The sequence below is a fragment of the Bufo bufo genome, chromosome 3, assembly GCF_905171765.1.
Source record: "Bufo bufo chromosome 3, aBufBuf1.1, whole genome shotgun sequence".
Taxonomy (NCBI): Eukaryota; Metazoa; Chordata; class Amphibia; order Anura; family Bufonidae; genus Bufo; species Bufo bufo.
In genome coordinates this window covers 261,509,491-261,532,573 of record NC_053391.1, presented here as the reverse complement: position 1 = coordinate 261,532,573, position 23,083 = coordinate 261,509,491, and the positions used below count along the sequence as shown (strand labels likewise).

At 46.1% G+C, this 23,083-nt stretch overlaps 1 protein-coding gene across 1 annotated transcript in view; it reads right to left on the bottom strand.

Moving 5' to 3' along the window:
- LOC120993735 (opticin-like) overlaps positions 1-11,893 on the bottom strand; it is a 246,607-nt gene extending 234,714 nt beyond the window's left edge. Inside the window, exons 1-3 of the mRNA XM_040422207.1 lie at positions 11,886-11,893; positions 10,536-10,632; positions 10,004-10,136 (exon numbers count right to left, since the gene is read on the bottom strand). Of these exons, the coding sequence (XP_040278141.1) occupies positions 10,004-10,136; positions 10,536-10,632; positions 11,886-11,893 (238 nt within the window). The remainder of the gene's footprint in view (positions 1-10,003; positions 10,137-10,535; positions 10,633-11,885) is intronic.
- Between the last annotated feature and the right edge of the window lie 11,190 nt (positions 11,894-23,083).

Here is a 23,083-nt window from a genome sequence, read left to right as displayed (position 1 = left end):
TGCGGATGCAGTGCGATTTTCACGCACGGTTGCTAGGAGACGATCGGCATGGGGACCCGATCATTATTATTTTCCCTTATAACATGGTTATAAGGGAAAATAATAGCATTCTTAATACAGGAATAGGACCTGTGATGACGTCACTGCGCTCATCACATGGTTTCATCACATGATCTTTTTTTTACCATGGTGATGGATCATGTGATGGACCATGTGCTGAGCGCAGTGACGTCATCACAGGTCCTATTCCTGTTCACAGCAAAGAAGAAGACAGAAAAGATGCCGGCTGCGCGATCAAGTGGATTAAGGTGAGTTAAATTATTATTATTATTTTTTTAACCCCTCCAGCCCTATTGTACTATGCATTCTGTATTAAGAATGCTATTTTTTTCCCTTATAACCATGTTATAAGGGAAAATAATACAATCTACAGAACACCTAACCCAAACCTGAACTTCTGTGAAGAAGTTCGGGTCTGGGTACCAAACATGCCGATTTTTCTCACGCGTTTGCAAAACGCATTACAATGTTTTGCACTTGCGCGGAAAAAATTGCACATTTTCCCGCAACGCACCCGCATCTTATCCGGGCAAAAAACATGACGCCCGTGTGAAAGAGGCCTTAGACAAAGAAGATTATAGCACTATATTAGCTAAATTGCTCTATATTTGTTTATTTTTTTGAATATTTGCTATATTGCTATATATTCTTGTTTTTAATATTACGAATATTCTAAAAAACAAATATATTCGTTTTCTAGAATATTTGTCTTTTTTTTATTTTATCTGTAGTGGTTCCACTTTAGCATACTTCTCCCCGACAAGCGTCTCCGTCACCATGGGAACGCCTGGGGGTTAGAATATACCATCGGATCTGAGTTTTCACGATCTCACTTATTCTCTATACAAAAATTTACATCATGAAAATTCTCATTACGAAAATGCATATTACGAAAATTCGCAATCAACACTACTAATAACGAATATTCGAATTTGCAAATATTCAACGAATATTCTACGAAATATTCACGAAATATCGCGAATTCGAATATGACCCCTGCCGCTCATCACTAGTGATGAAAATGACGATGATGACGTGACAATGGACGTCACGTGGGTGCCCACAAGAGAGGAAGAGGAGGGGAGTTCAGAGGGAGAGACGAAGCAGCAGATAGGGAGGAGAAGGAGAAGAAGGCAAAACTTACGGTGCACAGGAGGCAAAAAGTACACAGCAAATGTATCTGGAACGAGCCAGCCACCATACACAGTCACATCTGGCGCTCCCAGGATGCCGGCACATGGCTGCACAGTGAGGGCTTTTTTTAACGTGTCCGCTGCTAACAATAGTGTTGCCAACTGCAGCCTGTGCTGTCAACGCATAAGTCGCGGTGAGCCCAACACTCACCTGGGGATGACCGCCGTAAGAAGGCATTTGGCTTCCCATCACTGAGCACAGTGGGAGCAACTCTGTCAGAAACCACAAAGCCACACTCCCGGCGCTCCACATCCTGCCTCTTCTCCTTCTCCTCTCATTTCTCCTCCACCCCACCTTCCACCGTGCCGTCGTCGAGTTCACCTTGCAAATGATTTTCGAGCATAAAAAGATGATGCCGGATAACCCTCTTGCCCAACGGCTGACTGCTGGCTTGACGGAACTGCTAGCCCGCCAACTACTGTCATATAAACTGGTGGACTCAGAGGTCTTTTAGAAGATTTGTGGCCGTTGGCACATTGCAATGGAAGGTCCCCATAATGAAATATTTCTCCCAGAAGGGCATACCAGAGCTATATGGCCACGTTCAGCGGCAAGTTTCTATATCTCTGGCACACAGTGTCGGTGCCAAGATACATCTGACCACAGACACCTGGTCTAGCAAATATGGGCAGGGAGGGTACATAACTTTTATTGCCCACTGGGTGAACCTTCTGTCGGCTGTCAAGCATGCAACCCATGGCACCCTTGTGGATTTGGTTTTACCGCCATGGATTGCATGCAGGCCTGCCTCTTCTTCTCCTCCACCTACTCCATCCTCTGTCTCCTCCTCAGCTAACTCCTCCTTTTCCACTGCTACCGCCTCTTCCACTGCGCCCCCCCCCAAGCTCCCCAGAACCTATTCGACGTGCAAGGTGAGACGTTGTCATGCTGTGCTGCGGCTGTTGTGCCTGGAAGCCAAGAGCCACACAGGTCCTACACTCCTTTCAGCTTTGCAGTCACAGGCCAATCAGTGGCTAACCCTGCTCAATTTGGCCTGCAGTAAAATTGATATCCATTGACCATGTAATATACCTCCGGCCACATAATCACTTGATTTTTACTGTCCGGTGAATGCCTAATGTTTGGGGCCTGTAGTCCAGTGGCCTACAGTAAAATTTTTGTCCATTGACCACATAATGTACCTCGAGCCACATAATTAGAATTAATTTTATGTCAGATGTATGCCTAATTTTTAAGGCCTGTACTCTGGTGGCCTAAAATAAAAAATTTCTAGGCTCCAACAGGGCACATTTCAGAGAATTTTCCTTTAAGACACATAAAAATGTCCCCTGATTAAGATACATATTTTGTGTTGGAATTTTTGTCATTGATCCTCCTCTAGTATGTGAATGGGGCCCGCCGCGAACTTGCGGTTAGCGAACATTTGATCTACTACTGACAGGAGGATTAACAGAGAACTCAATTAGGGTGGGACTACTGCAGAAAGAATTCTGTGCCCAAATGACAAATCTTGGTTAAGGATGACATTTAACTAGAGTTGAGCGGACACCTGGAGGTTCGGGTTCGACGGGTTTGGCCAAACGAGTTCGGGACCCGAACTTAACCCGAACTTGACCCCGAACCCGAACCCCATTGAAGTCAATGGGGACCTAAACTTTTGAGCACTAAAATGGCTGTAAACATGTCATGGAAAGGGCTAGAGGGCTGCAAATGGCATCAAAATGTGGTTAATTGCATGGCAAGTGCTCTGCAAACAAATTTGGATAAGGAAATTACTTTAAATAACATAAAATACGCAAAAATAAAGAATAATAATCTTGATCTAGGAGGACGAGTTCCATATGGAGTAGAAGGTTGAGGAGGCGGTGGATGTGGCGGTGGAGGAGGAAAAGGTAGCCTACACTGCTTTTTGGTTTTAAATTAATTTTTATTTTTTTAAAATAGGGTACACCCCAAACATTGGAAAATATAACCTGCAATAACCCCCTCCAGTCGTGCAAAACACACGTTCAGACAATACAATGGCTTCAGGGCAGGCCAGCACCCCTAAGGCGTAAAGGGCAAGCTCAGGCCATGTGCCCAATTTGGAGACCCAAAAGTTGCAGGGGGCAGAACCATCAGTCAGTTCGTGTAGGCGTGTGAAAACATATTGCCCCACCATGTTGCACGTCCTTGTGATGTTCACGATCCAATTGGATATCTGCTCTATCAACTTTCGATGTTCTTTTATGCGCCTACCATGTTGATCACGCTTAGAGGTGAATCAGGGTTCCAGGCCAGAGAGGGAGCGTGAGAAAGAAAGACCACATCCAAGGGAGATCAATGAATGAAATTGAATTGTGATCGAGCGGAAATGTGGGAGAAGCTATTAAAACGGAAGAATTGAAGGAAAGGAGGGGGCATGCAGCAATTACCCACTCCTGACTCGGGGAGGTAGTGACGATTAATTACAATACAGGACTCTTAAGATGCCCTGTTATTGAAATGATTAATAAAAAATTATAGGGAATGTCACTAAGGTATTTTGGATTTGGAAACGTTAGCCAGAAGAGGCCCTGCTGCCGCTTTGTTGACTCTAGATAACTTCTGCCTGATCGCACGTCCCTGTGACGTCTACCATCCATTTGGATATCTTCTCTATCAACTTTCGATGTTCTTTTCTGAGCCTACCATGTTGATCACGGTTATCGGCGAATCAGGGTTCCACGCCGGAGAGGGAGCGTGAGAAAGGGAGACCTCATCCAAGGGAGGTCAATGGCTGCAATGGGATAAAGCGGAAATGTGGGACAAGTTATTAAAGCAGAAAGATCGAATGAAAGGGCCAATTAAAAATGAATTTCAGAAATTTTAGTCCCTGTCACCTATGCAGAGCAGGGGATTATTCACGGCAAAAATGTTTACCCAAGAATGTAACAGAAAAATTTGTGAAATGTATTAACCTGTCTACTAGGTAGAGCAGGGGTCTATCACAGCCAAAAACTGTTGAATGTCACCCAAAAATGTAATAGAAAAATTAGTGAAATGTATTAAGCTGTCAACTAGGTAGAGCAGGGGTATATCACACCCAAAAATTGCTTTCACCCGAAAATGTAACAGACAAATTAGTGATTTTTTTTAAACTGTCTACTGGGTATAGCAGTGGTATATCACACCCAAAAATTGGTGAATTTCACCCTAAAATGTAACAGACAAATTAGTGAATTTTTTTAACCTGTCTACTAGGTAGAGCAGTGGTGTATCACACCCAAAAATTGGTAAATTTCACCAGAAAATTTAACAGACAAATTAGTGAAATGACATAAAATAAAATAAAATACTTACAAAAAAAAATAAAATAATGATTTATGAGGTGGAGGTTCATATGGAGTAGGAGTTTGAGGAGGCGGTGGACGTAGTGGTGTAGGTGGAAGCAGCGGTGGAGGAGGACGAGATAGCCAACACTGGTTTTTGGTTTTAATTTTATTTTTAATTAGGGTATACTCCAAGATAGTGTGAAATATCAAAAATACAAGAAAGAGCAATTGCGCTGTAGTATAACAATGGCTGGTTAAGGTCGGTATACATGTCTATTCTGCACAAGGTACGGACAAGTCCTGTGGGATCCATGCCTGGTTCATTTTAATGAACGTGAGCTTGTCCACATTAGCTGTGGACAGACGGCTGCGCTTGTCTGTGATAACGCCCCCTGCCGTGCTGAACACACGTTCATATAATACACTGGCTGCAGGGCAGGCCAGCACCTCCAAGGCGTAAAGTGCAAGCTCAGGCCATGTGCCCAATTTGGAGACCAGAAGTTCAAAGGGGCAGACCCTTCATTTAGTATGTGTAGGCGTGTGCACACATACTGCTCCACCATGGTGGGGTGAAATGCTGCCTCCTGCTAAGACGTTCCATATCAGCTGGTGGTGCTGGTTGTTGTGGCGTGCTGACAAAGCTTTTCCACATTTCGGCCATGCTAACCCTGCCTTCTGAGGTGCTGGCGGTGCCCCAGTTGCGTTGGCGACCTCTTCCTCTGCATTTGACTTGTGCTTCCACTGTGCCCCTGTCAGGTGGGAATGCAACCAGCGTGTGCTTGTACTTGCGCATCTTACGATCACGCTCCAGTGAGGGAATTAATGATGGTACGTTGTCCTTGTAACGGGGATCCAGCAGCGTGGCCACTGAGTAATCAGCACAAGTTAGAATGTGGGCAACTCGCCATCGTTGCGGAGACACTGCACAATGTAATCGCTCATGTGTGCCAGGCTGCCCAGAGGCAACAAAAAGCTGTCCATTGTGGGAGGTGTATCGTCTGTGTCCTCTGTATCCCCCCAGTAACACACCAGTGATGGCCATGAGCTGGTCTGGGTGCCACCCTGCTGTGAACATTGTTCCTCCTCCTCCATCTCCTCCTCATCCTCCACCTCCTCATCCTCCAGAACTGTGCCCTGGCTGGACAATTGTGTACCTGGCGTTTGTGGGTGCAGGAACCCACCCTCAGAGCCACTTGTGAATGACTGGCCGGAAACCCTATGAAATGATCTCTCTTCCTCCTCCTCCTCCTCCTCCTGTGCCACATCCTCTTCCATCATCGCCAGCAGCATTTTTTCAAGGAGGAATAGAAGTGAGATAGTAACGCTGAGAAAGGAGTTATCGGCACTGGCCATGTTGGTGGAGTACTCTAAACAGCGCAACAAGGAACACAGGTCTCGCATGGAGGCCCAGTCATTGGTGGTGAAGTGGTGCTGTTCCGCCGAGCGACTCACCCTGCAGCTGAAACTCCACTATCGCCTGCTGCTGCTCACACAGTCTGGCCAGCATGTGCAAGGTGGAGTTCCACCTTGTGGGCACGTCGCATATGAGGCGGTGAGCGGGAAGGCTGAAGTTACACTGCAGCGCTGGCAGGCGAGCAGCAGCAGTGTGAGAACGCCGAAAGCGCACACAGACGGCCCGCATTTTATGCAGCAGCTCTGACATATCGGTGTAATTTTTAAGGAATCTCTGCACCACCAAATTCAGCACATGCGCCAGGCAAGGGATGTGCGTCAAACCGGCTAGTCCTAGAGCTGCTACGAGATTTCTCCCATTATCACACACCACCAGGCTTGAGGCTGACTGGCACCATCCACTTATCGGTCTGTTGTTCAAGGCCCGTCCACAGCTCCTCCGCGGTGTGGGGTTTGTCCCCCAAACAGATAAGTTTTAAAACTGCCTGCTGTCGTTTACCCCTGGCTGTGCTGAAGTTGGTGGTGAAGGTGTTATGCTGACCGGATGAGGGGCTGGTAGAGGATGAGGAAGCGTAGTAGGAGGAGGAAGCAAGAGGAGGCAAACTGAAGCGCCCTGCAATCCTCGGTGGTGGAAGGACATGCGGGAAAATGTTATCCGCCTCAGGCCCAGCCGCCACTGCATTTACCCAGTGTGCTGTTATGAAGTTATAATGTCCCTGACCATGCTTACTGGTCCACGTATCCGTAGTGAGGTGCACCTTGCCACAGATGGCATTGCGCAGTGCACACCTGATTTTGTCCCCCACCTGGTTGTGCAGGGAAGGGATAGCACGCCTGGAAAAGTAGTGGCAGCTGTGCACGACGCACTGTGGGACAGCCACCGCCATAAGGCTTTTAAAACTCTCTGTCTCCACCAGACAGAATGACAGCATTTCAAAGCCAGTAATTTTGAAATGCTGGCATTCAGGGCCAGTGATTGCTGGTTGGTAGGGGGGTACTTCCTATTCCGCTCTAGTTTGGGAGATGGAGACCTGAACGCTTCCGTGGGACATTGTGGAGATGCTTGGTGACCCAGATGGTGGTGTTGCTGGCAGATCCTCTGTTTGCAGGGTAGCAGGTGGCACTGTCACTCCAGAGGTGGATGAAGAGGCCGAGACTGCAGCAGAAAAGGAAGCAGGAGGAGCCAGAGACCTTTCTTGGTTTTTGAGGTGTCTACTCAACTGCAGCTCGTGCTTTGCATTTAGATGCCTGGTCATGCAGGTTGTGCTCAGGTTGAGAACGTTTATGCCTCGCTTCAGGCTCTGATTGCACAGCGTGCAAACCACTCGTCTCTTGTCATCAGCACATTTTCTGAAGGACTGCCACGCCAGGGAACTTCTTGGAGCTGGCTCTGGTGTGCTCGGTCCCTTGCTGCGGTGGGCAGTAGCAGGCGTATTGTCTAGGGGACGGCTGCTTTGCTTTTGCACCCTGCTCCCTCTTCTGCTGTGCTGGTGGCTCTGTGCGACCACCGCCTCTTCCTCCAAACTACAAAGGTCACTCGCATGACCTTGATTCCATGTGGGGTCGAGGACCTCATCGTCCCCCACATCATCTTCCGCCCAGTCTTCACCCCTGCCCTCCTAGTCGGTCTGCACACTTTCGAAAACCACAGCAGTTGGCACCTGTGTTTCGTCATCATCCGAGACGTGCTGCGATGGTCCTCCCATGTACTCATCTTGAAACATAAGTGGTTGGGCATCAGTGCACTCAATCTCTTCCACTTCTGGGGCAGGGCTAGTTGGATGGCCCTGGGAAACCCTGCTAACAGAGTCATAAAAAGCAGAAGAGACTGCTGCATGACTTGGGGCTCAGACTGCTTGGCTGATTTGCAAGGGGGTGAGGTGAAAGACTGATGGACATCGGCTGCAGGTGCCAATTCAGATCTTTCAGCAGGAGACTGGGTGGGAGACAATGTGAAGGAACTGGAGGCACTGTCAGCAAGCCAATCTACTATCGCCTGTACTTGTTTTGGCCTCACCATTCGTAGAGCCGCATTAGGCCCGACCAAATACTTCTGAAGGTTCTGTCTCCTACTCGCACCTGAGGAAGGTGTTTCACTTGTGCGTGTAGCTGGCACAGATCGACCACGTCCTCTCCCTGCAACAGGAGCTCCACCAGCAGCACCACGACTGGGGCCACGTCCCTTATTTGATGCTCTCCTCATATTTCTCAAATTTAGGATCTTGCCCAGCAAAGGCTGTAAAATTAAGTTTTTTGCCCTAAATAGGTGTTTTTTTAATAGCAGAATAGAACAACAGTATCTAAAGGGTGTATCTCACACGTACAAATGCAGACAAGGCCACAAATTAAGATTCTTGCCCCAAATGGGTGTTTTTTTAATACCAGAATAGCACAGCAGTAAGTAAAGAGTGTATCTCACAATGACAGATGCAGCGAAGGCTGCAAAATTAAGATTTTTGCCCTAAATGGGTGATTTTTTAATAGCAGATGTGGCAATAGAGCTGCCAGAGGACCACATGACGGCCATTGAAAGGGTGTATCTCACCCAGAGGAGCTTGGGTGAGAACAGAAAAGTCCCGGCAAAGCATGAAAAGGGGGTGTTGTTTGCACCAGGAGTGTGTCACCAAGGGGCCCGGCCTTGGTGGAATAAAGGCCCTAGATATAGGTGGCCACTAAGCTAGTTGGTGGACACCAAGCTACTTAGCTTAGCTGTCTCCAGCTAGTCCAGGGCGGGCTTTTACTGGGAACAGGCAATGTGTTGGGTGGGTGCCTGTTCCCCATGCTCCACTCCGGTATTTAAGAATATGCCCATGTCCAGGGATGCTAGTCCAGGGATGCTATTTAATCCTGTTGCTGGACTTGGGTGGGGCTCCTAGTCTGAGGAAGGAGCAGGCTGTGCTAAAGCCTGTGGGAGCTGGGACCCTCTGCCCCTGTGTGGGGTAAGCACAGCAGTATTTTGGTGAGCTGGGTGGTAGACCCGAATTCTGCTAGAGAGGGACTATACTGTTTCGTCAGTGGCCAGACGGTTGAGGATTTGATTTGGTTGCTGTTTGTGCATGAAGACTGCCAAATAAATGCACTGTTTGGACCCTAAAGCCTTTGGAAGAAGTCTGTGAGAATAACCCCTGAATTAAAAGACGACCCCTTACACAGAATAGAACAACAGTATGTAAAGGGTGTATCTCACAGTGGCAGATGCAGCGAAGGCTGCAAAATTAAGATTTTTGCCCTAAATGTGTGTTTTTTTTATTACCAGAATGCAGACAAGGCCGCAAATTAAGTATTTTGGGTGTTTTTTTATACCAGAATAGCACAGCAGTATCTAAAGCGTGTATCTCACACTGACAGATGCAGACAAGGCCGCAAATTAAGTATTTTGCCCTAAATGGGTGTTTTTTAAAACCGGATAAAAGTTTTTTTTCTCTGTCACTGGGCTCAGGGCAGGGTAAAAAGATTGTGCACTGCACCCACACAACTAAATCTATGTAGATCGCTGAGTTCAACTGCAGTTCTGATTGAAGTTTCTTTCCTATTCTTTCCCTCACAGCAGCAGCATCCTCTCCCTACACTAGTAACTGCAGAGTGACGTGCAGCGCTACGTGACTCGAGCTTATATAGAGGCTTGGTCACATGCTGCACTGGCCAATCACAGCCATGCCATTAGTAGGCATGGCTGTGATGGCTTCTAAGGGCACAGAGTTAAACGCTTGTTGATTGGCTGCTCTGCAGTCTTTCAAAAAGCCCAAAGAAATCGCCGAACACCGAACCCGAACCTTTACTGAAATGTTCAGGTCCGGGGTCCAAAAATCCTAAAGTTCAGTACGAAACCAAACTTTGCAGTTCGGGTTCGCTCAACCCTACATTTAACTTATAGTGGTTGAAAAAAGTCATTGGGTTTGCCCAAGCAGCTGCTCTACAGATCTATTCAATCGAAATAGCAGCATTTTCTGCCCAAGAGGTCGACACAGCCCGTGTTGAGTGTACCTTGGGACCCTTTGGAGGATCTAGGTTCCTTTGAGCATAACAAAAGGCAATTGTCTGCTTTATCCATCTTGCAATGGTGGCCTTGCCGGCTGCCCGACCTTTATTGGGTTCTTGAGATTGAAGAAAGAGATGGTCTGATTTCCTAATTTTCTCCCAGATCTTTAGGTAAGCCAGCACACAGCTCCTCACATCGAGGTTATTGAATTTTCTCTCTAAGTACGTTAAAGGTGACTGGCGGAAGGATGGTAAAACAATCTATTCATTACAGTGAAATCTGGATACCACCTTCGGGAGAAAGGATGGACAATGTTTTAAGAATATCCTTGTCATCTAGGATCCTTAGATACGGAGGATGGCAAGAGAAAGCCTGAATTTCCCCCTCCCTTCTTGCAGATGTTATGGCTAGAAGTAAAGTGGTTTTGAAAGTCAGGAGCTTGAGGGAGATATATTCAATGGCCTCAAACAGGGCCTCCATCAGTACTGAAAAGACTAGGTTCAAGTCCCATGGTTGGATTGGATGGTAGAGCGTAAACTGGGGGAGTCTCTGATTGCTCACTTGATTAACCTTCTGATCAGAGGATGGTCTGATAATTTAGTGTCAATAAAGACTGTGAAGGCCAAGACCTGTACCTTAAGAGTGCAGGGTTTAAGATTCTTGTCCAAACGTGCTTGCAGGAAATCCAGAATGACAGGGATATTATCCAAGGAATTTTGCTGGATCTTGTCACTGGAGAATGAGAAGAAAGCGTTACATGTTCTAAGATAAATTTTAGAAGTAATAATTTTCCTGCTTTTTAATAAGGTGGAGATTTACAGGGCCAGAGAGCCCCTTCTTCCTCAGATTTTGGCGTTCAATTTCCAGGCCATCAACTTTAGTTGTGAGACCCCCGGATGGAATACTGGCCCCTGCTGAAGGAGGCCTGGAAACACAGGAAGAGTCCAGGATAATCCCACAGACAAATTGAGCAAGAGGGGAAACTAGGCCCTTTTGGGCCAAAAGGGAGCGATCATGATGACTTGTGCGTCTTCTTCTGCTACTTTTATCAGGATCTCGGAATCAAGCTAACGGGGGCAATGCATACAACAGACCCCTTGGCCAAGGGTGGGATATGGCATCTAATATTTCTGGACCATCAAGGGAGACAAGGAACAAAACATTTCTACCCTCCTGTTCATCCGATTAACGAATAAATCCAGGATTGGAACTCCCAATTTCCTGGTAATCTGATGAAAATTTGAGGCTTGTTTGAGCATTGGTAATGAAGCTAGAATCTCTTCTCTAGGGGTTCCTGCTGCCAGATGGTCTTCTAACTGGCTAATCCATACTGACAGAGATCTAGCAGTGCAGATAAATGAAATATTCAGTCTGAACATAGCAGAATATGTCTCCCAGGCCTTCTTGAGCAAGTTTTTAAATTTTTTATCCATCGGGTCACGAAGTAACCCCATGTCCTAAAATGGGAGGGAGGATTTCTTGGAAATCCTTGCCACTGGTGCATCAAGTTTTGGAGTCAGAATCCGAAAACGGATATTTTCTCTTCATTATAGGGGCTCTTATTTCAGGGTCTTTTCATTCCTTAGATATCTGTCATGGTCATATTGTTGTTTGACTGTGACGCGGTTGCCGTGCAGACTCGTTGCTGGTGGCAACGTGTAGATTTTGGTTTGCACGTGCAATTCCCCTTTTAGGTGTGCCTCCCTGCTGTTTAGTGTGCTAGGGGTTAATCTTCTAGCTAGTGGGGATTATGGTGTGTCCTGGGTGTGGCCGCAAGCTAGTTATATACCAGTGGTTTGCAGGCTGGGGGCAGTGGTTCTACAGCCTTGTTTGGTGATGGAGCTTTGCTCCTTGCCTGGGTGATTCTGCCCAGTCCTTGATGGCCACCTTATTGGACATACATTGTCTTTCCCTATGTTTGCTCGTGGTTCCCTACCTCACTTGTTATTTGTTAGGTGTGGGTGTATGTTCAGGGTGTGTTGTACATCTTCATGGTCATTCCATGTCTGGGCTGTTGTTGGTGTTTGTCCCTACATGTATGTTTGACGTTTGCCCTGTATGTTGAAGCCCATTTGCAGCGCTGCTTGGGGCTGCCATGCACTGTGTGAGCATGGGGGGTATGCTGGATTCCTGTGTGGTTGTTTGTACTGTGACCTGCTGTGTGTTCGGGCTCCTGTACTGATGCACGGGTTCCAGTTGTGGAGGCTTCGGCAGGTAAGTGAGTAGAGTTGAGCAGACACCTGGATGTTCGACGGGTTTGGCCGAACTTCACAAAAAAATTTGAGCTCGGGACCCGAACTTGACCCCGAACCCGAACCCCATTGAAGTCAATGGGGACCCGAAATTTTGAACACTAAAGTGGGTGTAAAAATGTCATGGAAAGGGCTAGAGGACTGCAAATGGCATAAAAATGTGATTAAGAGCATGGCAAGTGCTCTGCAAACAAATGTGGATAGGGAAATGACTTTAAATAACATAAAATACATAAAAATAAAAAATAATAATCTTGATCTAGGAGGGCGAGGTCCGAATGGAGTAGGAGGTTGAGGAGTCGGTGGATGTGGCGGTGTAGGTGGAAGTGGCGGTTGAGGAGGTAGCCTACACTGCTTTTTGGGTTTAAATTTATTTAAATTCTTTTAAATTAGGGTACACCCCAAAACATTTGGAAATATAACCCTCCAGTCGTGCTAAACACACGTTCAGACAATACACTGGCTGCAGGGCAGGCCAGCACCTCCAAGGGGTAAAGGGCAAGCTCAGGCCATGTGCCCAATTTGGAGACCCAGAAGTTGCAGGGGCTGACCCCTGTCAGTCAGTTCTTGTAGGCGTGTGCACACTTACTGCCCCACCATGTCGCACGTCCCCGACTCTAGATAACTTCTGCCTGATCGCACGTCCCTGTGACGTCCACGATCCATTTGGATATCTGCTCTATCAACCTTCGATGTTCTTTTATGTGCCTACCATGGTGATCACGGGTGGCGGGAATCAGGGTTCCATGCCGGAGAGGGAGCGTGAGAAAGAGAGACCACATGCAAGGGAGGATACATTTTATAATTTTTTTGGGGGATCGAGCGCAAATATGGGAAAAGTTATTGAGGTGCAAATGTTGCACAAATTACAGAAGCGCATATGTGGAAAAAAATATTGAAGCACAAATGTTGTCCAAATTAGTAAAGCTGAAATGTGGGACAAATTATTGAAGCGCAAATGTGGGGTAAATGAGTAAAGCGCAAATGTGGGACAAAATTATTGAAGCGCAAATGTTGTACAACTTGTTCAAGTTTCAGCATTGAATGAAAGGAGGTGGCGCGCATCAATTAAAGAATTTCTGAAATTTTATTCCCTGTCACCTATGCAGAGCAGGAGATTATTCACTTCTAAAATTGTAAAATGTCAACCCAAGAATGTAACAGAAAAATTACAGAAATTTATTCTATGAGAGAAAAAAATTGTTTATTGTCACCCGAAAATGTAAAAGGCAAAATTATTGAAATTTATTAAGCTGTCAACTAGGTAGTAAAGTTTGTCAGTTACATTTTCTGGTGAAATTCACCAATTTTTGGTTGTGATGTACCACTGCTATACCTATTAGACCGGTAAAAAAAAAAAATAAATTGTCTGTTACATTTTCGGGTGAAATTCACGAGTTTTTTGGTGTAATATACCTTACACCCAAAAATTTGTGAATTTCACCCGAAAATGTAACAGACAATTTTTTTTTTTTTTTTTTTTTTTTACCGGTCTAAAAGGTATAGCAGTGGCACATCATAACCAAAAATTGGTGAATTTCACGAGAAGATGTAACTGACAATGTAGTGAAATGACATAAAATTAAATACGTACAAATAAAAAAATTTAAGTGAAAAGATTTGTGAGGTGGAGTTCCATATGGAGTAGGAGTTTGAGGCGGTGGACGTAGAGGTGTAGGTGGAATCGGCGGTGGAGGAGGACGAGGTAGCCAACACTGTTTTTTGGTTTTAATATTATATTTTTTTTAATTAGGGTACACTCCAAAAGAGTGTGAAATATCCAAAATACAAGAATGAGCAATTGTGCTGCAGTATAACAATGGCTGGTTAAGGCAGGTATACAAGTCTATTCTGCACAAGGTACGGACAAGTGCTGTGGGATCCATGCCTGGTTCATTTTAATGAACGTGAGCTTGTCCACATTGGCTGTGGAAAGGCAGCTGTGCTTGTCTGTGATAACGCCCCCTGCCGTGCTAAACACACGTTCAGATAATACACTGGCTGCAGGGCAGGCCAGCACCTCCAAGGCGTAAAGGGCAAGCTCACGCCATGTGCCCAATTTGGAGACCCAGAAGTTGAAGGGGGCAGACCCGTCATTCAGTATGTGTAGGTGTGTGCACACATACTGTTCCACCATGTTGCTGAAATGCTGCCTCCTGCTAAGACGTTCCATATCAGCTGGTGGTGCTGGTTGTTGTGGTGTGCTGACAAAGCTTTTCCACATGCTAACCCTGCCTTCTGACGTGCTGGCGGTACCCCAGCTGCGTTGGCAACCTCATCCTTTTCCTCTGCATTCGCCTTGTGCTTCCACTGTGCCCCCGCTGTCAGGTGGGAATGCCACCAGCAACGCGTCTACCAGCGTGCAATTGTACTCGCGCATCTTGCGATCACGCTCCAGTGAGGGAATTTTGTACGGTACGTTGTCCTTGTAACGGGGATCCAGCAGCGTGGCCACCCAGTAATCAGCACAAGTTAGAATGTGGGCAACTTGGCTGTCGTTGCGGAGACACTGCAGCATGTAATCGCTCATGTCTGCCAGTCTGCCCAGAGGCAACGAAAAGCTGTCCTCTGTGGGAGGTGTATCGTCTGTCCTCTGTATCCCCCCAGCAACGCACCAGTGATGGCCATGAGCTGGTCTAGGTGCCACCCTGCTGTGAACATGGTTCCTCCTCCTCCATATCCTCCTGCACCTCATCCTCCAGAACTGTGCCCTGGCTGGACAATTGTGTACCTGCCGTTTGTGGGTGCAGGAACCCACCCTCGGAGCCACTTGTGAATCACTGGCCGGAAACCCTACGAAATGATCCCTCTTCCTCCTCCTCCTCCTGTGCCACATCCTCTTCCATCATCGCCAGCAGCGTTTTTTTTCAAGGAGGCATAGAAGTGGGATAGTAATGCTGAGAATGGCGTTATCGGCATTGGCCATGTTGGTGGAGTACCGAAACAGCGCAACAAGGAACACAGGTCTCGCATGGAGGCCCAGTCATTGGTGGTGAAGTGGTGCTGTTCCGCAGAGCAACTCACCCATGCGTGCTGCAGCTGAAACTCCACTATCGCCTGCTGCTGCTCGCACAGTCTGGCCAGCATGTTAAAGGTGGAGTTCCACCTTGTGGGCACGTCGCATATGAGGTGGTGAGCGGGAAGGCCGAAGTTGCGCTGCAGCGCTGACAGGCGAGCAGCAGAAGGGTCAGAACGCCGAAAGCGCGCACAGACGGCCTGCACTTTATGCAGCAGCTCTGACCTATCGGGGTAATTTTTAAGGAATCTCTGCACCACCAAATTCAGCACATGCGCCAGGCAAGAGATGTGCGTCAAACTGGCTAGTCGGTCTGTTGTTCAAGGCCCGTCCACAGCTCCTCCTTGATGTGGGGCTTGTCCCCCAAACAGATACGTTTTAAAACTGCCTGCTGTCGTTTACCCCTGGCTGTGCTGAAGTTGGTGGTAAAGGTGTTACACTGAAAGAATGAGGAGCTGGTAGAGCATAAGGAAGCGGAGTAGGAGGAGGAAGCAACAGGAGGCAAACTGAAGCGCCTTGCAATCCTCAGTGGTGGAAGGACATGCGCCAAACTTCTATCCGCCTCAGGCCCAGCCGCCACTGCATTTACCCAGTGTGCTGTTAAGGAGATATAACGTCCCTGACCGTGCTTACTGGTCCACGTATCCGTAGTGAGGTGCACCTTACCACAGATGGCGTTGCGCAGTGCACACCTGATTTTGTCCCCTACTTGCTTGTGCAGGGAAGGGATGGCTCACCTGGAAAAGTAGTGGCGGTTGGGCACGACGCACTGTGGGACAGCCACCGCCATAAGGCCTTTAAAACTATCCGTCTCCACCAGACGGAATGACAGCATTTCAAATGCCAGTAATTTAGAAATGCTGGCATTCAGAGCTAGGGATTGCGGGTGGGTAGGGGGGTACTTCCTCTTCCTCTCCAGTGTTTTGGAGATAGAGAGCGGAACGCTTCTGTGGGACATTGTGGAGATGCTTGGTGACCCAGGTGGTGGTGTTGCTGGAAGATCCTCTGTTTGCGGGATGGCAGGTGGCACTGTCACTCCAGAGGTGCATGAAGAGGCCGAGACTGCAGCAGAAGAGGAAGCAGGAGGAGCCAGAGACCTTTCTTGGTTTTTGAGGTGTCTACTCCATTGCAGCTCGTGCTTAGCAATGCCTGGTCATGCCTGGTCATGCAGGTTGTGCTCAGGTTGAGAACATTTATGCCTCGCTTTAGGCTCTGATTGCACAGCGTGCAAACCACTCGTGTCTTGTCATCAGCACATTTTCTGAAGAACTGCCACGCCAGGGAACTTCTTGGAGCTGGCTTTGGTGTGCTCGTTCCCTTGCTGCGGTGGGCAGTAGCAGGCGTACTGTGTAGAGGACGGCAGCTGCACTTTTGCACCCTGCTCCCTCTTCTGCTGTTCTGGTGGCTCTGTGCGACCACCGCCTCTTCCTCCAAACTACATAGGTCACTCGCATGATCTTGATTCCATGTGGGGTCGAGAACCTCATCGTCCTCCACATCATCTTCCACCCAGTCTTCACCCCTGCCCTCCTAGTCGGTCTGCACACTTTTGAAAACCCCAGCAGTTGGCCCCTGTGTTTCGTCATCATCCGAGACGTGCTGCGATGGTCCGCCCATGTACTCATCTTGAAAGATAAGTGGTTGGGCATCGGTGCACTCAATCTCTTCCACTTCTGGGTCAGGGCTAGGTGGATAGCCCTGGGAAACCCTGCTAACAGAGTCATCAAAAAGTAGAAGAGACTGCTGCATGACTTGGGCTCAGACTGCTTGGCTGATTTGCAAGGGGGTGACGTGAAAGACTGATGGAAATGGGCTGCAGATGCCAACTCTGATCTTTTAGCAGGAGACTGGATAGGAGACAATGTGAAGGAACTGGAGCCACTGTCAGCAACCCAATCTACTATCGCCTGTACTTGTTCAGGCCTCACCATTCGTAGAGCCGCATTACGCCCGACCAAATAACGCTGCAGGTTCTGTCGCCTACTCGCACCTGAGGAAGGGGTTTCCTTGTGCGTTGAGCTGGCACAGATCGACCACGTCCTCTCCCTGCAACAGGAGCTCCACCAGCAGCACCACGACCTGGGCCACGTCCCTTATTTGACGCTCTCCTCATATTTCTCTAATTTAGGATCTTCCCCTAAATGGGTGTTTAATTAATAGTAGAATAGAATGACAGTATGTACAGGGTGTATCTCACACGCCCTGAACCAGACTAGGCCTCAATTAAATTTGTTTGCCCAAAATGGCTGTATTTCAATAACTGAATATAAACTGTATTAGGTGTATCTCAACACGCCTGACCACACTAGGCCCAATATAAAGATTTGGCCAAGGGCTGGGCTGTATTTCAAATAACTGAATATAACCCCTGTATATAAAGGGTGTATCTCACAATGACATCTGCAGCAAAGGCTGCCAAATTATATTTTTTTGCCCAAACGGGTGTTTGTTTAGTAACTGAATATGACAGCAGTATATAACCCTGGAATTTCAAACGTCTTGATGCTGCAAGGGCGGAACAATTGTGTATTTTGCCCCAAAAAAGGGTGTTTTATTAATAGAAGAATAAAACCCCTGTATATAAAGGGTGTATCTCACATGACCTGACCCACACTAGGCCGCAATTAAAGATTTGTGCACAAAATTGCTGTATTTCAAATAACTGAATATAACCCCTGTATTTAAAGGGTGTATCTCACACACCCTGACCCACACTAGGCCGCAATTAAAGATTTGTGCCCAAAATGGCTGTATTTCAAATAACTGAATATAACCCCTGTATTTAACCGCCTCAGCCCCCCTAGCTTAAACACCCTTAATGACCAGACCACTTTTTACAATTCTGCACTACACTACTTTCACGGTTTATTGCTCAGTCATACAACTTACCACCCAAATGAATTTTACCTCCTTTTCTACTCACTAATATAGCTTTCATTTGGTGGTATTTCATTGCTGCTGACATTTTTACATTTTTTGCTATTAATCGAAATTTACCGAAATTTTTGCAAAAAAATGACATTTTTCACTTTCGATTGTAAAATTTTTCAAATAAAACTACATTTCTATATAAATTTTTCTCTAAATTTATTGTTCTACATGTCTTTGATAAAAAAAAATGCAATAAGTGTATATTTATTGGTTTGGGTAAAAGTTATAGCGTTTACAAACTATGGTACAAAAATGTGTTTTTTTCGCATTTTGAAGCAGCTCTGACTTTCTGAGCACCTGTCATGTTTCCTGAGGTTCTACAATGCCCAGACAGTAGAAAAACCCCACAAATGACCCCATTTCGGAAAGTAGACACCCTTAAGATATTCGCTGATGGGCATAGTGAGTTCATAGAAGTTTTTATTTTTTGTCGCAAGTTAGCGGAAAATGATGATTATTTTTTTTCTTACAAAGTCTCATATTCCACTAACTTGTGACAAAAAATAAAAACTTCCATGAACTCACTATGCCCATCACGAAATACCTTGAGGTGTCTTCTTTCCAAAATGGGGTCACTTGTGGGGTAGTTATACTGCCCTGGCGTTTTAGGGGCTCTAAAGCGTGAGAAGTAATTTAGAATCCAAATGCCTAAAAAATGCCCTGTGAAATCCTAAAGGTGCTCTTTAGAATTTGGGCCCCTTTGGGCACCTAGGCTGCAAAAAAGTGTCGCACATGTGGTATCACCGTACTCAGAAGAAGTAGGGCAATGTGTTTTGGGGTGTATTTTTACATATACCCATGCTGGGTGAGAGAAATATCTCTCTTAAAGTCAACTTTTCCCATTTTTTTTATACAAAGTTGTCATTTGAGAGAGATATTTCTCTCACCCAGCATGGGTATATGTAAAATGACACCCCAAAACACATTTCCCAACTTCTCCTGAGTACGGCAATACCACATGTATGACACTTTTTTGCAGCCTAGGTGCGCAAAGGTGCCCAAATTCCTTTTACGAGGGCATTTTTCGACATTTGGATTCCAGACTTCATCTCACGCTTTAGGGCCCCTAAAATGCCAGGGCAGTATAAATACCCCACTTGTGACCCCATTTTGGAAAGAAGACACCCCAAGGTATTCCGTGAGGGGCATGGCGAGTTCATAGAAGTTTTTTTTTTTTTTTGGCACAAGTTAGCGGAAATGTATTATTATTTTTTTTCCTCACAATGTCTCCTTTTCCGCTAACTTGTGACAAAAAGTTCAATCTTTCATGGACTCAATATGCCCCTCAGCGAATACCTTGGGGTGTCTTCTTTCCAAAATGGGGTCACATGTGGGGTATTTATACTGCCCTGGCATTTTAGGGGCCCTAAAGCGTGAGAAGAAGTCTGGAATATAAATGTCAAATATTTTTTACGCATTTGGATTCCGTGAGGGGTATGGTGAGTTCATGTGAGATTTTATTTTTTGTCACAAGTTACTGGAATGTGAGACTTTGTAAGAAAAAATAAATAAAATAATCAATTTCCGCTAACTTGTGCCAAAAAAACTTGCCATGCCCCTCAAAAGGGATCTTTTTATAGCGCCGCAGCGATTTTACGGTGTTTTTACAGTGATCAGAAAAAAAAATTCTGTCACTGCGGTGGGGCGGACTGAACGCAAGTGTGTGCACAAGATCAGGCCTGATCGGGCAAACACTGCGTTTTTTGTAGAGCCTATAGAACATGTCCTATTCTTGTCCGCAATTGCGGACAAGAAAAGACATTTTCTATAAAGTTCTGGCAATGTGCGGATCTGCAAAATGCGGAATGCACATTGCCGGTGTCCGTGTTTTGCAGATCCGCGGTGTCCGTGTTTTGCGGATCCGTGGATCCGCAAATCACATACGGAAGTCTGAATGGAGCCTTACAGGAGGGTGATCAATGACAGGGGGGGTGATCAATGACAGGGGGGTGTCATTGATCACCCCCCTGTAAGGCTCCATTCAGACGTCCGTATGTATTTTGCGGATCCGCAAAACACATACGGACGTCTGAATGGAGCCTTACAGGGGGGTGATCAATGACAGGGGGGTGATCAGGGAGTCTATATGGGATGATCACCCCCCTGTCATTGATCACCCCCTGTAAGGCTCCATTCAGACGTCCGTATGTGTTTTGCGGATGATACATACGGACGTCTGAATGGAGCCTTACAGGGGGGTGATCAATGACAGGGGGGTGATCAGTAGGACAGGGGGGTGATCAGGGAGTCTATATGGGGTGATCAGGGGTAATAAGGATTAATAAGTGACAGGGGGGTGTGTGTATGTAGTGGTGTTTGATGCTACTTACAGAGCTGCCTGTGTCCTCTGGTGGTCGATCCAAGCAAAAGGGACCACCAGAGGACCAGGTAGCAGGTATATTAGACGCTGTTATCAAAAACAGCATCTAATATACCCTTCAGGTGTTCAAAAAATCGCATCTACAGCCTGCCAGTGAACGATCGCCGCTGGCAGGCTGCAGATCCACTCGTTTACCTTCGGTTCCTGTGAACGCGCGCGCGCTTGTGTGCGCGCGTTCACTTGAAATCTCGACTCTCGCAAGAGGACGCGCCGGCGCGTCAAGAGGAATAACAGGGCCGCCGCGAGGACGCAATCCTGCGTACGGCGGTCCTGAGGCGGTTAAAGGGTGTATCTCAAACGCCCTGACCCACACTAGGGCCGCAATTAAAGATTTGTGCCCAAAATGGCTGTATTTCAAATTTCTGAATATAACCCTGTATATAAAGGGTGTATCTCACAATGACATCTGCAGCAAAGGCTGCCCCAAATTATTATTTTTTGCCCAAACGGGTGTTTGTTTACTAACCTGAATATGACCAGCAGTATATAACCCTGAATTTCAACGTCTTGATGCTGCAAGGGCGGAAACAATTGTGTATTTCTGCCAAAAGAGGGTGTTTTATTAATAGACGAATATAACCCCTGTATATAAAGAGTGTATCTCACATAACCTGACCCACACTAGGACCGCAATTAAAGATTTGTGCCCACAAATGGCTGTATTTCAAATAACTGAATATAACCCCTGTCTTTAAAGGGTGTATCTCACACGCCCTGACCCACACTAGGCCGCAATTAAAGATTTGTGCCCAAATGGCTGTATTTCAAATTACGGAATATAACCCTGTATGTAAAGGGTGTATCTCCACACGCCCTGACCCACACTAGGCTGCAATTAAGATTTATGCCCAAAAATGGCTGTATTTCAACTTCACTGAATATAACCCCCTGTATATAAAAGGGTGTATCTCACAATGGACATCTGCAGCAAAGGCTGCCAATTTTTATTTTTTTTGCCCAAACGGGTGGATGTTTAATAACTGAATATGACAGCAGTATATAACCCTGGAATTTCAAACGTCTTGATGCAGCAAGGGCGGAAAAATTGTGTATTTTGGCAAAAAAGTGTGTTTTTAAAAACACAGAATACAAAACAATATGAAAGCTGTATATATTGATTTTGAATTTCACACTTGCAGATCTGTAAAATAGTGGATTATGGCAAAAAAAGTGTGTTTTTAAAAACCCAGAAAATTATGGCTATATTTCTAGCTTAAATTGCACACTGACTAGTCCAGATGTTGTATATTGCCCAAAAAGTTTTTTTTTTTACTAACAATATGAAAGCTGTATATAACGTTTGAATTTTACACGTCCAGATGCAGCTAGGGATGTAAAATAGTGTATTTTGCACAAGAAGGGTGTTTTAAAAAACCCAGAAAATTTTGGCTGTATTTCTAACTTAATTGCACACTGACTAATCCTGCAAATGCACCAGATGTTATAAATTGCCAAAAAAGGGTGATTTTTTACAACCAGATTATTAGTACAGTTTTCTAAGATTGGAATTCGATGTCCCAAAAGCTCAGATGCAGTGCTGGTGCACTGAGCTTGCATAAAATGTCCGCTGCCACGGCCAACCTAGCTAACAGGACAGATAAAAGTTGTGTTTTTTTTCGGTCACTGGGCTCAGGGCAGGGTAAAAAGATTGTGCACTGCTACTACACAACTAAATGTATGTCGATCGCTGAGTTAAATTCACGTCTGAACCAAAGATTCTCTCCTATTCTCTCCCTGAAATAACCAGCCGCATCCTCTCCCTACACTAGTAACAGCAGAGTGACGTGCAGCGCTACGTGACTCCAGCTTATATAGAGGCTGGGTCACATGCTGCACTGGCCAATCACAGCCATTAGTAGGCATGGCTGTGATGGCTTCTAAGGTCACACAGTTAAACGCTTGTTGATTGGCTGCTCTGCAGCCTATCAAAAAGATCCAAGAAAGCGGCGAACACTGAACCCGAACCCGAACTTTTACTAAAATGTTCGGGTCCTGGGTTCCAAAAATCCAAAAGTTCGGTGCGCTCAACCCTATAAGTGAGTTGTCTTAAGCCTCTTTCACACGGGTGTTGCGGGAAAAGGTGCGGGTGCGTTGCGGGAACATGCACGATTTTTCCGCGCGAGTGCAAAACATTGTAATGCGTTTTGCACGCACGTGAGAAAAATCTGTATATTTGGTACCCCAAACCCGAACTTTTCACAGAAGTTCGGGCTTGGGATCAGTGTTCTGTAGATTGTATTATTTTCCCTTATAAACATGGTTATAAGGGAAAATACTAGCATTCTGAAAACAGAATGCATAGTACAATAGCGCTGGAGGGTGTTAAAATTATTTTTTTTTAACTCACCTTAATCCACTTGATCGCACAGCCCGGCTTCTCTTCTGTCTTCTTCTTTGCTGTGTGCAGGAAAAGGACCTGTGGTGACATCCTCCCGGTCATCACATGGTCCGTCCACATGATCTTTTACCATGGTGATAGATCATGTGATGACCGGAGTGACGTCACCACAGGTCCTTTTCCTGCACACAGCAAAGAAGAAGACAGAAGAGAAGCCGGGCTGCGCGATCAAGTGGATTAAGGTGAGTTAAATTATTATTTATTTT